This window comes from Pseudorasbora parva, chromosome 5 (genome assembly GCF_024679245.1).
Source record: "Pseudorasbora parva isolate DD20220531a chromosome 5, ASM2467924v1, whole genome shotgun sequence".
NCBI lineage: Eukaryota > Metazoa > Chordata > Actinopteri > Cypriniformes > Gobionidae > Pseudorasbora > Pseudorasbora parva.
Genome location: NC_090176.1, coordinates 17,681,004 through 17,697,938, shown reverse-complemented (window position 1 = coordinate 17,697,938; position 16,935 = coordinate 17,681,004). Strand labels below are relative to the sequence as shown.

Here is a 16,935-nt window from a genome sequence, read left to right as displayed (position 1 = left end):
AATGAAATGTCCGTTCAAGCACAAATAGAGGCCCCAGTTTGGAATCCCAACTGAATTGGGTTTTCGCAGGCTGTGTGTGTGCACAGAAAACAGCGGGTGAGTTCCGAAATTAGTTTGAATGGCTTAAGTTCTTGAATGTTTAAACTGGCAGGACCTAAAACATGGCCAACTGATAAACTTTCAATCTGTGATGGTTAAACTTTACAATTAATCATAGAATCATGTGCATTTCAAGCAGTGGTGCCTGGTCCATACAGATCACAGGTCGACTATGATCCCTAAAAAGTACTTTAAAAAAAAATCTTTGATAAATAGGAAGTAAAAAAAAAAATTGAAATGTTTTGTAACATTATAATTTATAATTTGACCAGTAGTGTACATATAGTGGTTTTGTGAGTGAGTGTGACTGTGTGTTTTAACCTGAGCAGACGGTTGTTCTCCTCTTCAACATAAGAGTTCATCTGAACGGCGGTCTCATTTTGCTGAATGAATTTGAGCAGCTCTGCAGAATCCAGCTGAGAGTCTCCGCTATCATAATTCTACAAGAAACATAAGAGTATATTGAAAATAAATGTAATGAACTGGCTTTAAAATACTGGCTTATCTTGCTTCATGGTTCACACTGCTTATAATATATCCGTGGTTATTAATCCTGGTATTAATTAACTTGAGTTTCATACTGTAGCTAAACCCTGGGTTAAAGGAAGAGTATGTAAGATTGTGGCCAAAACTGTTACTGCAATCCCTTTCAAATTACTGTAGAGAGGTGTATCCCCCTCCCCCTCCCCCTGACTCGAGGTTGCCAGATAGGCTGGAGGATCAGCAGGAACGTTTGTAGATCTGGTAACTTGAGCAGATCTGGTAACCCGGATGTCGAAACACTACTGACTTTGTGAATGGTTGATGGGGTGGGGGTGGGGTGGTGGGGTGGGGGGGGGGGGGGGGGGCTTCAGGCCAAAATACAACATATCAACATCAGTTGAGGGCTTACATACAGTTCCTTTAAAGGTGTTATGAACTGTTTTTTTTTTATTAAAAAAATTAATACTGTTGTCTGAGGTCAACTAATGATGTTCGTGTGGTTTTTACATTCAAAAACAAAAACAGTAATAGGCTATTTTCTGCACTGGTTTTGCGGCTCTCTCCTGAACGCTGGGTTTTGATAGGCGTGCCGCACTGGAGACTTGAAAGTAAACGCCCACGGCTAGGATTGGATAAGATTAGCATATTTAATGAGCTTGGGTGGGCGGGCTACTGGATTAGAGGCAGTGTTTCGTTGTGCACTGACGACAGTATGATGCACAGGACCGTTTGCTGAGCCTGGTGTCAATAAAAGCTTTTCTTTGACTAACAAGGAAGTTTTCAGCTCTGAAACTTAGAGGATATTCTTATATTACCATGACCTTTTATATATCAAAAGCTCAAGGGCAAGTTGAATTCTCAATTCATCACCCCTTTAAAGGTGCCCCAGAATGATTTGAAACAATATGTTCAATTATTCTCTGATAATCCTCATAGAGGGTATGTGGCTTATTTAAAAGCAAAAATTGTCCAGATACAGTTTTACAGGTCCATTTACAACCCTATAAATTGTCCCTAGGATGTAATGCTCTGTTTTTGCCTTATTTGGAAGAGTCATGAATATTAATGTTGAGCTCTGCTCTGATTGGCTTATTTCAGCAGCTCACACACAGCAGTTCAGCGAAGCGGCTCGTGAGTCCTGACAGAACACAGACCGACTTAATGACACTTTCAGCAGAACATCTCAAATAGAGATTGATAAAATACAACTTACTTGTTTATTGGTGTTTTCAGATCATCCGCGCATGAGAAAGAGCTCGTGTTCGTGCGATTGTCAGATTTCAGTCATTAAATCCCCCAAACAGAGCTTTTCTGTGAAAAGGACACATCCGGTGTTTTACCTAAACATGCCCAATCTGGCAACCATATGCACACTGAGCTCTCTCTCGCGCGCGGATGATCTGAAAACACCAATAAACAAGTAAGCTGCATTTCAGCAATCTCCATTGGAGTTGTTCTGCTTAAAGTGTCATTCAGTCTACATTTTAGACTTGTGTTTTTTCGTCAACGATATTGCATGTTTATATAACTTTAGTCGCAATGTAGGCTACGCAGTGACTGTGATGTACTCTTAATACAAGCATGCAAAAACATCATAGGCCTACTTCAGTGCTCAAAAATATAAATATATATATATTTTCACAAAATGAATAGCCTTGTCAAATGACTGTCATTTTAACTTATATGGTGGAAAAAGTGACGTTTGGACATGATTTTCTAATGCTTTAAAACTGAATACTGAATTTTCGCACACTTTACCCAAACATCCGTTTCAGCCAGTTATCGTTTGTATGTTATTTGAAGACTCTTCCTGAAATGGGATTGTGAGACGCGTCAGGCCAGACTCTGACCGCTCAAGTTATCTTGTCTTTGTGCAGGTGCTGCAGTGAAGTTTGCTCTGGGCAGATATGTCTGATGTCTGATATGTCTGATATGTCAGCTATCTGCTGAGTCGTCTGCAAATATGTCTTGGACAGTAGAAGAGAAAAAAAGGAAGACTATGCGCTACAATATGTGACCCTAGACCACAAAACCAGTTATAAGTCGCAGGGGTAAATTTGTGGCACTATCCAACAATACATTGTATGGCTCAAAATGATCAATTAGGATATTAAGTAAAGATCATGTTCCATTAAGATATTCTGTAATTTTCCTACTGTAAATATATCAAAAATGTATTATTAGTAGTAATATGCCTGGCTAAGGACTTCATTTGGACAACTTTAAAGGCAATGTTCTCATTATTTAGATCTTTTAGCACCCTCACTCAGATTCCAGATTTTCAAATAGTTGTATCTCGACCAAATATTGTCCTATCAAACCATACATCAATGAAAGCTTATTTATTCAGGTTTCAGACAATGTATAAATCTTAATTTCAAAATGAAATTGAGCCATATGACTGGTTTTGTGGTCCAGGGTCACATATATAAACCCTTTTCACATTTCCAGGCTTCTCAGAGGTGGAAGTCATCATAGTTGGGTAAACATCTATAGTGGTGTACGGAAACTAATATATGTAATATTTTTTCTTTGCAAATTTGCTCCAATAGCAAAAGGAAAAATCCAGAAATGGAAATGGCTATTCTATGAATTTACAAAAATCCAGAAATGGTTATTCAATGACTTTACAAAAGAGTAAAAAATATATAGAGACTGATAACGATGGTCAGGAGAGAAAAATGTGTGAAATTTGATGTCATTTCCTCAGCTGTTGTATTAAAAAAAATCTCTAGGTATCTTAAATGTAGTGCCATGGTAACGTAACACTAAGTATAGTGTTATAAATGTACATTAAACTTGAAAAAATATATATACTTTGCTAGATTTACGACGTTAATAACTGTAGAGACACGTCATCGCAGTCTAGGAAAAGGGTCAATAGTAATAAAACTACAAGGACAGAATTCTTCAGTTTATACAGACACATGCACAAGTGATCAACTTTGAAACTTTTACACATCATGCTCTTGGTTTAATCTTATCTCAGCAGTTTGTCAGAAGACTGTACTCTGCCTGGTGATTTTGTCGTGTTGTTCAATAAACAAGAGGTAAAGGACATGTTCATGATAGAGTCAAACTTCCAGGGTTTGTTCTGCACCATTTGAAACGATGAGTAACCTGAAAATGTTTAATTATTTCATAATTTATTAACCCTAATGCCATTTCAAACCTGAAAATGACACTGGTCCTTCTGTGGAACACAATCACTGTAAATCCGAATAAGTTGGCAAAACTAAAAAAAAAAAGAGGCAATTGCCTAATTTTTTTAAAATCAAGAAATTTAAATTTTAAGCAGCACTTGCATATTTTTATTTTGTGCTAATTGTGTGTGCTATGAGAAACTTATCTCACGAGACGAGACGCAAGATTGGGTTCACGAGAATGAGACGAGACAAGATTTTTTACATAGTATTTTTAAGAAATCCTCAATGATTAAATACTTGACTAGAAAAATTGTTTGCAGGTGCATTTTAAATGTTTTAACTCCTTATCTTGTAATGAATGTCATTTCAGTTCTACTATCTATTATCATATGCACTAAAAGACATCAATACTCTCAAGCACTGTAAAAGGTTTTGCATAAACTCAACTGACTGACTTTTTTCTTTTTTTTTTATTATCTCTTCAGACCTTAGAACTGCACATGACTTCTACAACTTTTGACCTTCTAACTGAACTCCTTCCCACAAATTGATCATAGATCAAGTGCAACAATAAGTGCAACCGTAATCAGAGTACTCAATATTCAAAGTGCAAATAGAGACCAAATTTTACGTCAAGCATGATACAGAGCTAAGAGATGGCTACAACTACACAGATAGCTTTCATTTTGAGATATTCGCATGCCTCAGGAACAGCTTTTCACCTCGACGAGAAATCTCGTTACATTTAATCTATCATATCATGTAATCTCAAATATTTTAAAAGTGGAAACTTGACTAGCTTAAACTAGCTAATTCAACAAATGCCACCTTGCTAAGTGGTTACACAATGCGTTGGTAGCATTAGCATAGCATAGCAATTGCTGAATGAGGACAGCAATGTAATACAAAAAAAACAACATAACAGAAACTCTTCTAAACTAGCATTACAAAACATTAAAGGTGTCATGAACTAGCTTTTATTTTTTTTATACTGTTGTCTGAGTTCAACTAATGACGTTTGTGTGGTTTTTACATTCAAAAACATCATAATTAATAAGTAATAGGCTATTTCTACACTGGTTTTGAGGCTCTCTCCTGAACGCTGGGTTCTGATGGGCGTGATGCACTGGAGACTTGGAAGTAAACGCCCACGGCTAGGATTGGATAAGATTTGCATATTTAATGAGCATCAGCTCCCCTGTCAGTTCACGGGAAGGATTGTTTTAAATGCGGTAACCGGAATAATTCTGTGACAGGTCTCTCAACGTATTTATCAAACTAACGCAATGATTTATCTCTCATCCACCCGTGATTGTTAATTATTATTTTTTATTACCTGGCCCATCCAATCAGTGAATTTAAGCGCGAACTGCACACACACGCACCCTTCAAATATCAAGTCGAGAGTGAACAACGCATATCAAGAAATTTGTTATTTCACTATTTAAGATGTTGAGCTCTGCGAGCCCCCAGGCCCATAACATTACATGTCCGATCTGCTACGTTCTGATCCCAAATGGCAATAAACCAACAAATAAGGGATTCTCCACCCTGTGACAGCGTGCTAAGGTATGTTCTGTTAGACACATACACAATCAAAACGATCTGTAACAATTCAATACTATCACATATAAAAAACATGTTTTACTCACATAAGTGTGCGGCACCATTCTTGTTGGATCCAATGTAGAAGGCACAGCATTGTGTTTTAATCTCAATATGTCTGCAAATCCAGTGTGGACCTGTGTCTTGTTTACAAATGATTATCTTGCTATCTTCGGCATGTTTATTCCTCGTTTAGCTCCACGAGTCAGTGTGTGCGGGGCTACAGAAGCAGCGTACACATCTATCTGTAGAGGCGGCGTTTCCCCTTCTAATACGCCACTGATTTGAGAGCCTTGTTTTCTGGGCCTGCCATCTATAAAAGCTTTTCTTTTACTAACAAGGACATTTTCAGTTCTGAAACTTACAGGATATTCTTATATTACTCAATATCTTATGAGAACTCAAAAGAAAAAGAAATTTCTAAATACTCATAAAGTTAATTTGTTTGAACTACTTAAACCAATTAATTATTTAGAGCGTTAGGGTTTACAGTGTACATAATGGATTTGAATAATGTCAGACATTTTTTTTGGGGTAGACTATCCCTTTAACTAATTTAGAGAAAGATGTTTAACTGTATGGAGCAGCATATGGATTATTGGTCTGGTGATAGTGGTCAGTCAGATCTATGGATTGTGCTGACAGCTGTTGAGGCTTGTTCTTCAGCCATCTGTGTGTCACATCTCTGCCAGTGCAAAGGTGAACTAATATTGAAACAGACTGATCCATCAAAAGATCCATCAAACTGTTGCTATGCAAACAGAAGTCATTTTAGGTGTATTATGCACGCCTTAGGTGGCTGTCAGAAAAATGATGTGGCATGTCCTGAAGGCAATTTGAAAAGCAGCAGGAGGGCGCAGACATACACAAAAAGCCTTGATGCTGAAGGAACTAGACCAGAATAAATGTCATTCCTTTCATAAATACACTTCAAATTAATATAAATGCGAAAGAAACGTGTTTACAAATTTGACATTTGGAAACCATATCTGTCACTTAACCTATTCTACTTATGAGTGATTCTATAATTGGAGATACATTTTGCATTTCAAAAAGTTTATGAATGTTTTTAAAAAAAAATGTTAATTAACAGAACAGAAATTCAGTCCAGTATCTTATTGAAAACCTAATCAATTTTTATAATAATTTAGTGCTTGCCTAACACAAGTTACTTTTTTTATTTTATTTTTTTACTTTTAATGACAAAGTAATTTCTTTATAGTATTGTTTGTCAACTCTGTACAGACAAATTAGGCAATGTGTAGAAATAACATTGGTAACAGAATTTGATGGTAAAAGAATCAACATATTTAAACATTTTAACCAAAAACTCCACTTCCTTAGCCTAGAAATCGAGACGCACCCTAGCGGCAGCAAATCTAATCTGCCGCGAGTATCATCTAACAACTCTCCATAGACTTGTGAGCTGGAAAAACCAAACTCTGGTCAGGCCAATCACATTGTGTATAGAGTCGGTGGGCTTAACATAATGACGGGCCGAGTTGCATGCTACTAGTAAACACAGAAGCTGGCGAACGGCGGTCTTTCGAATCAGCTTTGACCACGACTCTGGAAGACTTGAGTTAAGCTTTTCTCTGAGAAAAGAACAAAGAACGGCACTGAAGTCATTCTTAAAAAGGGAAGATGTGTTCAGAGTTTTGCCGACCGGACACGGCGAATGTTAAATCTGTCAACTAGCTCCACTTCACCTTCATTGCTCTGGTTGGTGTGGCGCTGTCCTATCGCGTGCAGAGGGAGTTTGAAAGACAACTGTTTATTCGCCCCTCAGATTGAGCCCTGTCAATCGTGAATTTCCAGACCAAACATCTTGATGTGGCTTGTCAGGCTACCACGTACTAGCATAAATGCTAAGAGTACATGGCACTAATGAAATCATGAAACAACTCACTGTGATAAGTGATACATTATGTTTTCCTTTTGATATTGTGCTGGTAACAATTTTGACATGTTACAAAACTCTTGGTGTAAGAACTTTTTAGATGAAAATATTTTCTCAGAGAGAGCACACATACCTTTCAATGCCTTTTCTTTTCTTAACCGTTTCAATGACATAATTTCCTGCATCTTACATACATTTAAAGGCAAAGTATAGTATGGTAAAGATTTATGGACACATTTTTATAAGATAAAAGTTATTTTTAAACAATTTAAAGTTGTAGCATTATGCCAATTACTAGTTACGGCTTCTATAAATAAAATAAAGGAAATATTACCAAAAGAAAAGTAAAATAAAATATTTTGATAAAAAATATATGCAGACTAATTCAGAGAAATCATGATTTTTAGCCAGCCATAAGACAGCCAATCAGATTCCATCCTGCTGTAACGAGCTTGAGCATTTAAATTGGCAGTCAGGCATGCCTTACAATAAACAGAACGATATCTTCCGCTGATGGATGCTAATATAGTTATCTTTATTAGTGTGAATAGGCCTTAATTCTCCATATTGTTGGGCCTATACATATTTAAAAATGGTAATACAAGAAACCCCATGTGAATAAAGGGTACAAAAAATAGGGCAACAAACCTAACAAATGCCACCATACTTATTTCGTTGTTGGGTTTTCCCTGTGAGCTGCGATGTGCCACGCATTACGCCGTCATGTTGGATAGGTCACGCGTGATGAATGCGAAATACCGATCAAGTGTTTACAAAGAGAACGTGCAAAGTCAACTGGCCTTCACAAAAAAAAAAGAAGCTAAAGCAACGATGTCAGGTGATTTTGAAGTTGGAGGAGAAAATGAGATGCCGTTTTTCGCCATTTTTCGCCGTACTTTTCCTACATCACACGTGCTATTCCAACGTGATGATCTAGTGTGTCAGTTATCAGAGCAAAAAGAGCATTTGTGGTTAAAGAGTATATCATTTTTTAAGAAAATAACATTGTTTCACTAGATAAGACCCATAGTCATCATCTGGGATGTTTTCCTCAAAAAAAAAATCAAGCATAGTGTCAGTTCTGGCAGGTCATGTTAGTCAAGCTGGCATCAGCTGACTGTCAGCTGATCACGTCTACCTATAGGAATACGGCGTCTATCACAGCATGCACAGTATAAGCTCCTTCAGTATTAAGGGGGTCGCACACCGGACGCGGAGCACGGCGGCGCGCCACGTCTTTAAAATTCGAACACATTGTTTTCAATGAGTGTACGCACACCGGTGGCGACATTCGGCGCCTGTCCGCGGCGACTCAGGAAGTTGTTCTTAATCCTGCCGCGCCACAGAGCGCCATTTCAAGGCTTTATATTAAAAGTATACTATCGTTAAGGTATACTGATTTCACCCTTTGCTACAAGACACATTTGTTTTACATTCTAAGTTCAACAGCTTGAATAAAGTCTAAACATATTTTGGGGAAATGTATAATAAACGTAGCCTTTTAAAATCCTTTTAGAATGTGCGCGTCCGGTGTGCGATACCTGAGACGCTGCACGGCGCGCCGCGGAGCTCCGCGTCCGGTGTGCGACCCCCTTTATCAGCTGCTATCTATCGCGTTTCTCTAGAGCTAATTACCCCCCTACATCCCCAGCTCCTCCTCTCGTCAGTAAGCATTTGGCATTCTGATTCCCCCTATCAAACTAAATTCTCAAATTATTTAGTACATTTAATAGCGACATTACTGATATCTGTAATACATTGTGTTGGTTCTGTTCCGTTCTCAGGGAGTTCTTGCTCAGAACAGAACCATACAGGCAATCCAAACGATATGCTAATAGTCAGTCAATCAGACGATAGTGTTCCTGACAGGTTTCTTTTCAACTGAAGAAAGAAAGACAGGAAATAAACAGGAAATTTAAAATCTGAAGTGAACTACTCCTTTAAAGTGTATTTTGGATGCTTTCTTTGACTAGTCTGAAACCACACATTATGAAACAAAGTCCAAAATCTAAAAACCGAACAGTGCATGGAAAAGCAATGTTTTTGTCATAAAGTATGAAATGATACATATTCTTGCTTTAATATTTGAAATGACTGCACACACCTTGAAGTACTTGAGGAGGATATCAGTGAAGTTGGAGCCTTTAGTGAACCAGCCATCTGGAACAACCTCTGTCTGCAGCCAGTCGATCACACGCCTGCGCAGCTCGTTACGATCAGCCACGTAACACACAACTTCAGAGATCACACACACAGACCACAAGACAGAAAGTTAGAAAGAACAACAGAGAAGTGATGCAACACATATCCACTTAATTAATGTGTTTCAGGTTGCAGCTGTATCCTCTTGGGATCCGGCAGCTCAGTTTTACTCCTCAGCAAAAAAAAAACTTCATAAATGAGATCCACGGGTGCATCTTAAAGAGGACAAATATGTCTGATATTTGAAATAAGTCAATTTTATGGAATGAGAAACAGTATACTGTGAGAAAAAATTCTGTTAAAAAAAACAGAAAAGATTTTCTGCATTTTCTGCCAGGACATAATCTGCTAAATTTACGGACACTATAAAACCCAGCGCCTGAAAATAGGCTGAAGAATTGGTGACATGATTTATTAGTCTGGTTGCCAGCCAAACTCATCCTCGCCCACAACATTTGAGCTCGGGCAGTTCGGTCTGGACTTGATCCATAGAGGAGTAATTATCCCCGAACAGAAACTGTTCGGACCAATGAAATAATCAGGGCGGGCTTTAGACGATGAGGGAGAAATATTCAACAATAACGTAATCATCACGTCATCAAAGGCGCTTGGTTGAATTTGTTCCTAATTAAATCCTAAACGGAGAACTTGTGTGTATATGCATTCACCTTCACTATTTCTCTCAAAAAATGATGATCGTCTTGGTAAGTACTCTGAGTATCCTTAAATTCTTTTTTTTTACAACACTGGCAAAGATTGTTAATTCCAGTGCAGGTGCAGACAGGGTTGCCAAGTTTTTACAACAAAACCCATCAGCTACTAGCCCAATAGATAAACAATAGCTTGTCTGGGGGTTCTCCAGGGGGAAAAAGGCGTTTGGGGGGAATAATGTGTGTTATTTTGGCAAGGTTGCCTGCTAAAATTCCCATTCCTGGGTCTACTCTATATAATCACATAATTGAGGTCGCTTCAACCACCGGACATGAAAAACAACCCTCGGGAAAACCGCAGACTTGGCAACACAGTGCAGTTGAGTTCTGTTGACATTTGACAACTAATGTTAATCGTCGCTCCGTAGCTCTGATTGGTTGTATGGCTATCCAATTGAGGTCTTTCCAGGTTTGATTATAACACGCCCCATAATCACAGCCCAATGGAGCAGTATCAGACTAATATTCTGACTGGAATTGAGTATGACCACGTCAGGCTAATGATTTACACACACCCCTGCTAAAATGTAGTGCCAGATATGCACTCATTAGCGCCCCATCTAACTGATGGAGCCCTAGGCGACCACTTAGCCTATGCCTAAAAGTGACACAGCCGGGTATCAAAGACACGTGATTTTCAACTTCTATTAAGTTTTTTGTTGTCTGCTGGTCAAACGTGAAAAAAGTCAATTGTGTTTGTAATAATTGAAGTATATTTTCATATATATTTTAATAGCCTTCACTTGATCTTATATCATTTATTAATTGGTTTGTTTAATACACACAGTATTGCTTTGTATTTGCTCCCTGTATTAAGTTTGACACAGTATCTCTTCATTTAAAACCAAAAACACATACTGTCCACTCAAGTAGACATCTGAAAAACTCAGTGTAAAATTTAAAACATGTTTATTTTAAACGCCTATGAAATGTAGGCAATTCTACTTCATATGTATACTCGTTTTCATACAAAGATACAATAGATAATGTTCTTGTACAAACAATTATTTCATTATTCAATCTCATATATTTTATACTTCGTATATTTTATTTTATCAATGGTACAAAAGCATGTTTAAGAAGGACATTAGCTAAAATTGGTTGGTGACTGAAAACCCTTCACTCGTCTTGTCAATAGCATCTTTCTTTTCTTAATAACTGATGTCCTCTATAGAGCACAAACAATAAACTCATTGCCCAAATACTTTAAAGCCATAAACAAAACAGCAAAAATTGGGTCCCAAGAGAAGAAATGCATTCTCTACATCTAAAGAGTTGCGTTGAGCGCCAGTAATTCCACTGTAGCCGTGTCAGAGAGGTTATGCTGTCTATCTCTGAGCTCATAATATGTTGGTAATTAATGGTAATCGGTGCAGATAAGTAGAGTTATCAGAGACCTCTGGTTTGGCTCTGAGCCATAATACAACTCACCTGGGCTGGCTGCAGCCTTCTCCTTCTTCTTCTCTGAAAGAGACAGAGATAAACGTGAGTGAAGTGATGTCTCGCAGGTGAACAATCTGCACGTAGCTGGTTATGACTGAATCTTCCCTTGGTTATCAGCTGAGCAGCTCCTTACATCAAATATAGATAACGGGTTACAACGTCACCTCATAGCATGTCGTAAAGTAACAATATAAGTGGACAGAATAACATGATATCAGACTGAGATCTGGATTTGACCATATGTGCAACGTCCAATGATCCAACACTCTATAAGTCTAAGAGGTCAGTGTTACAGAAGCTGGTCCACTGATGAGTGCAGCAGTAAGAACAAGAGCGAACGTCCTGTTCCAGTCAGATAAACAGTTCCCAAAAGATCTAAGGTGGATCTTGCCAAAGTCAATCAAATGATGTTCCTATTCTTTTTATTATCTTGTTATGCCGCAGAAATGTGTGATGAAGCTTATCTGCTGTTCTTATAAACAACAGCAAGCAATACGATCTAAACTTCTCCAAATATGCTTTTGTCTATATTAAAACAGCACATCTGTCCATTCTAATGCCTGCTTTAGACAGATCCTTGAATTCCCATGATGTCTTTCCTGGGTAAACATGGTCCTGACATACCCAACAATTCCTAATAAGACTTTTTTATGTTAAAAATGCTGTATATAACTGTAAATTTATATATATATATATATATATATATATATATATATATATATATATATATATATATATATATATATATATATATATATATATATATATATATATATATATATATATATATATATATATATGTGATGTATGGGAACTGTATTTCCCTTTAGTTCAGTCACTCCGTGTTACGTCAGTGACTGATGAAATGGATGTTTTGCTTAGAAGCCTAACCTTCAGGTTCTTACAAACGAGCCAATGCCAAGGAAATGCCATGGGCCAGCGGAATTTGTACAGTGTAACTCTGCTATATAAGGAAGGACGCTGGCTCCTCAGTAACAGAGACGATTTATATCTACTAGTTCTAGTTATTAAGTAAATTTTTACGAAACTAATACTGTATGTTTATTCTGCAAGGATGCATTCATGTGATCAAAATTGACAATAAATATATTTATGATTGTTACTAAAGATTTCTATACCAAATAAATGCTGTTCTTTCTGTTCATCAAAGATTTCTGAAAAAAACAATCATGGTTTCCACAAACACAAAACATTTTTTTGCATCGTTTCCAGAAAAAAAACAGCTAAACTGTTTTCAACATGGATAATAATAAGCTTCTTGGGCATCAGCACATTATAATGATTTCTGAAGGATCATGTGACACTGAAGACTGGAGCAATGACACCAAAACATTTTGTGTGGATATTGTCAACAACCTCACTTTAAAACCAAGAGTATTTCCAGACTTTTAGAGAGCTCTGTATATGATACATATGCATAATCACAGATGTCCACAGTGCTATGATGATACACTATGAATATATTAAGCTGCTGCATTTTTCTACTACTTGCTGGTTTTCTTTTTACTGATATTGTTGTGGTCACTTATATTTAGTCTTTGTAATGTTAGAATTAGGATAGTTTTAAGTCAAATTAATTTTAATTATACAGTGTCAATTTACACTAAGTGCAAATAGCTTGCCTTGTGGGCAGATGCTATTCACTAACTCCAGTCATTGTCCAGTGTCTGATTAAGCCAGACAAAATTACAGAAGAAATCCATCTGATAACAGGATCAGTTGCGTGGCGTCAGCTTTTGGAACCACGTTTTACATATTTTACATTAAGAAAATATTGTAAAAGTGGAAATAAAGTGCCTAACGAGCATGTAATAGTGAGAATAAAGTGTGTAATGAACTGTAGGGTTAGGTGTAGGTGTAGGGGAGGGCTTTAGGGATAAGTAATGTCACAATAAGCAATTTATAATTCTGATAAATATAATCATATACACTGAATATGTTATTATTATATACTGTTTTATAGGTAACACTTTACAACAAGGTCTCCTTTATTAACAGGTTAATGCATTAACTAACATTATTACACGGCTCTGTGAAATACTTGATTCTGATTGGTCAATCACGCATTCCAGCGGTATGTTATTTCCAGATAACACCCGCTCATACGGGTACTGCGAGTTATCTTGACCGGTACTACTCCTATGCTTAACGCTGGCGCCATCTTGTGGCTTAAACAGCCGTGGGTTACAATGGAAGACTTCAAGGCAGGTTTCCTTTACGTTTTTAATATAGATATTTTTCTTACACAAACGCATCGATTCGAATCAGAAGGCTCTATTAACCCATCGGAGTCGTGTGGAGCACGTTATTTGACGGACAGCTGCATTTTTTATGGACTTCAAACAACTACAACTACTGCTTGGATTAACGTTAGCCTGGACTTTTTAAATATAACTCCGATTGTATTTGTCTGAAAGAAGAATGTCATATACACCTACGATAACTTGAGGGTGAGTAAATCATAGGCTTGGTTTCATTTTTGGGTGAACTAACCCTTTCAGCATTCATTTTCAACATTTAGCAAGGGCATATGGCAAATCTTGAGCAATAGATAAAGGCTTAAAGCAGGTTGGAACTGTTTTTCTTCGCGGAAGCTTTACATAAGAGCTAATAAAATATTTAATCTCAAGACAATATTTTGTGTCTAATAATTATTTATTTGAGACTAGTAGCCATGTAGTAAGCGGGATAATGTACACCCAGCCGGTTGTTATCGCAGAATAAACCCCTTCAGAGTGATGCAAGTCCTGATCACTCTGTCGGGGTTTATTCTGCGATAACAACCGGCTGGGTGTACATTATCCCTTACTAAACTAATAATGAGCAATACATTACTGCATTTATAAGAATCCAGCTGTTCATTGTTTGTTCATGTTAATTCACAGTGCTTTAACTAATGTTAACAAATACAACATTTGATTTTAATCATGTATTAGTTAATGTTGAAATTACCATTATCTAAGATTAATAAATGCAGTCAAAGTATTGGTCATCAATAGTTCATGTTAACTAAAGTAGTTAACTACTGAAACCTTATTTTAAAGTGTTGCCATTTTACAACTATTTACACTTAGTGCAAAGAATATACTGCTAATTATATTGTAGCTTTTAATATAAGTACAATTTTGATAGTAAGTTATGAAAAATCACTAATCTTAGCTTATAGAATTTACTGTTAAATCTTTGCAAAAATCACATGGAAAGTCATCAGCCTATATGCCTGCAGCTCATGCCTGTTGTCCTGCATGTTAGTCTCCTTCACACACCTTTGCAGTGTCCGTCATGGGCCACTTGGATCTTGAGTCCCGTAAGACAGGCGTCACGGTGCAGTTCGCAGTGGTTACGGTACGTTTTCCCATTACTGCCACACACTGAGCGCTTATGAGGTTTGCATTGCTGCAGGAGAACACAACATACTGTTTAAAACACAGCAATGTAAACTATCTACTTATTGCAAGCAGGAAAAATGTATGAAATAAGCAAAGGATGGTGTCTGAATGTGGCGTGGCACTGTGGCTGTAATATCATTTTCCTCTCAGCGCTGTGGTTTGAAGCTAAAACTAAGCCTGTAATGGGGGTGGTGAATGTCTTGTGTGTTATATGCAATATTTCTGCTGTATAATCTTAGACACACGACATGGTAAATACATTATGCATGGCCCCAATCCCACACACACTACTGGACATTGTTCAGAACAAATGTGACTGAAAGACTAACAATAATCCTAGTGAACAATGAAGTTTCTAATGAAGATGGAAATGGCCTTTATGAAAAAATGTGTTCTTGTGTTGTATTGTTTTGTATTGAATGTGCACTTATAGTGTACTTCTTTATATTTTTCAAAAACTGTACTTTATAATAATTCACTGCCCGGCAAAAAACACACACACAAAAAAAAAACAGTTGCTTACATTTTAAAATGCAAATGCTTAAGAGTTTACGATCGTAACATTAATACAGTGATTATGTTTCTAACGTGTTCAATGTTTGCCAAGAGTTCTTCTAAACCTAATTGATGGAGTGTATAGCTTTTCATTTTTTAAACAACCATGTAGGAAGACACATCATTGCCATATTCCAGGATGACAAAGATACATCAGGCTCAAATTGTAAAAGAATGGTTGGGAGGGAGTTAGAAGAACCATTTTCAAACATGAATTGGCACCTCTGAGTCCAGATCTTAAAGGGTTAGTTCACCCAAATTTGAAAATTCAGTCAATAATTACTCACCCTAATGTCGTTCGACACCCGTAAGACCTCCGTTCATCTTCGGAACACAAATGAAGATATTTTTGTTGAAATCGGGTTTGCGTACAAAAACTATTCTCGTCGCTTCATAAAATGATTGTAGAGCCACTGTAGTGAGATGGAATTTTAATTTTTGGGAGAACTAACCCTTTAAATTCATTGAACATATTTGGGATGTGCTGGAGGAGACTTTACATAGTGCTTGACTCTTGTATTGTAAAAAGTTATTGACCAATGAAATAAATGTTATTTCCATTAAGAGACGCATCAGTTTTTCTGAAACATAATCACTGCAATAATGATCCAACCATTGACTCTAAAGCATTTGCCTAATCCTTTTTTTCATGACTTTGAAATAATGTTATTAATTAATAAATCATTATGTTTGAATAAACTTTTGTCCCGCTTTAGAGAAGTACACTTTTAGTAACACTTTAGAATAATGGTCCGTCAATAATTAACTATGCAGGAAGAGATGCAGGACTAATGAGCAGTTCACTTCAGCTACTACTTTTAACTAAAGCCGTGTACACACTGTGCGATTTTTAATAGTCCTTTAAGATTGTTTCTTGTCAGACATGTATCCCCTCTGTAAGCCAAACATGATCCCCTCTGTAAACCATGTCACACTCCGGGATCTCAGTTGTCATTAAAGTCAGACTGTACGATAGTTGAGGCGTACTAAAATGGTCACACGCAAGAAAATCGTCCAAAGTTTTATATCCTCAATGAATGACGCGTTCAGTGACATTTTTTTAATTTGATCGCAGCGGTCATTAATCGGCTGCCGGTGAACATGTCAAACTGACGATCAAAGACTTCAGATTTTAGCCTAGGATCAGAGGAATTTTTGAGGATTTGCAAAATTTGTCTCAGATGGCATAATCATGGCCTAAATCGCGCAGTGTGTACCCGGCTTTATATGGAAACAAGATTATCTAATCAGTAAGTAATAAAAAATGTAGGGCTTAGTTACTTGTTAGTTCATCAATAATTACTGCATGAGATTAGCCTCATTAAGAACTAATATCTAACTATGACCAATTATAAAGAATTACTAATCAAAACATTAACGTG

The 16,935-nt window shown here is 37.0% G+C and overlaps 1 protein-coding gene across 2 annotated transcripts in view; it reads right to left on the bottom strand.

The window, feature by feature from the left end:
- fstl1b (follistatin-like 1b) overlaps nucleotides 1–16,935 on the bottom strand; it is a 150,770-nt gene that overhangs the window by 7,603 nt on the left and 126,232 nt on the right. For both annotated transcript variants that reach the window (XM_067443394.1, XM_067443395.1), the window contains exons 4-7: nucleotides 14,876–15,005; nucleotides 11,577–11,609; nucleotides 9,338–9,468; nucleotides 421–539 (exon numbers count right to left, since the gene is read on the bottom strand). In XM_067443394.1, the coding sequence (XP_067299495.1) occupies nucleotides 421–539; nucleotides 9,338–9,468; nucleotides 11,577–11,609; nucleotides 14,876–15,005 (413 nt within the window). The remainder of the gene's footprint in view (nucleotides 1–420; nucleotides 540–9,337; nucleotides 9,469–11,576; nucleotides 11,610–14,875; nucleotides 15,006–16,935) is intronic.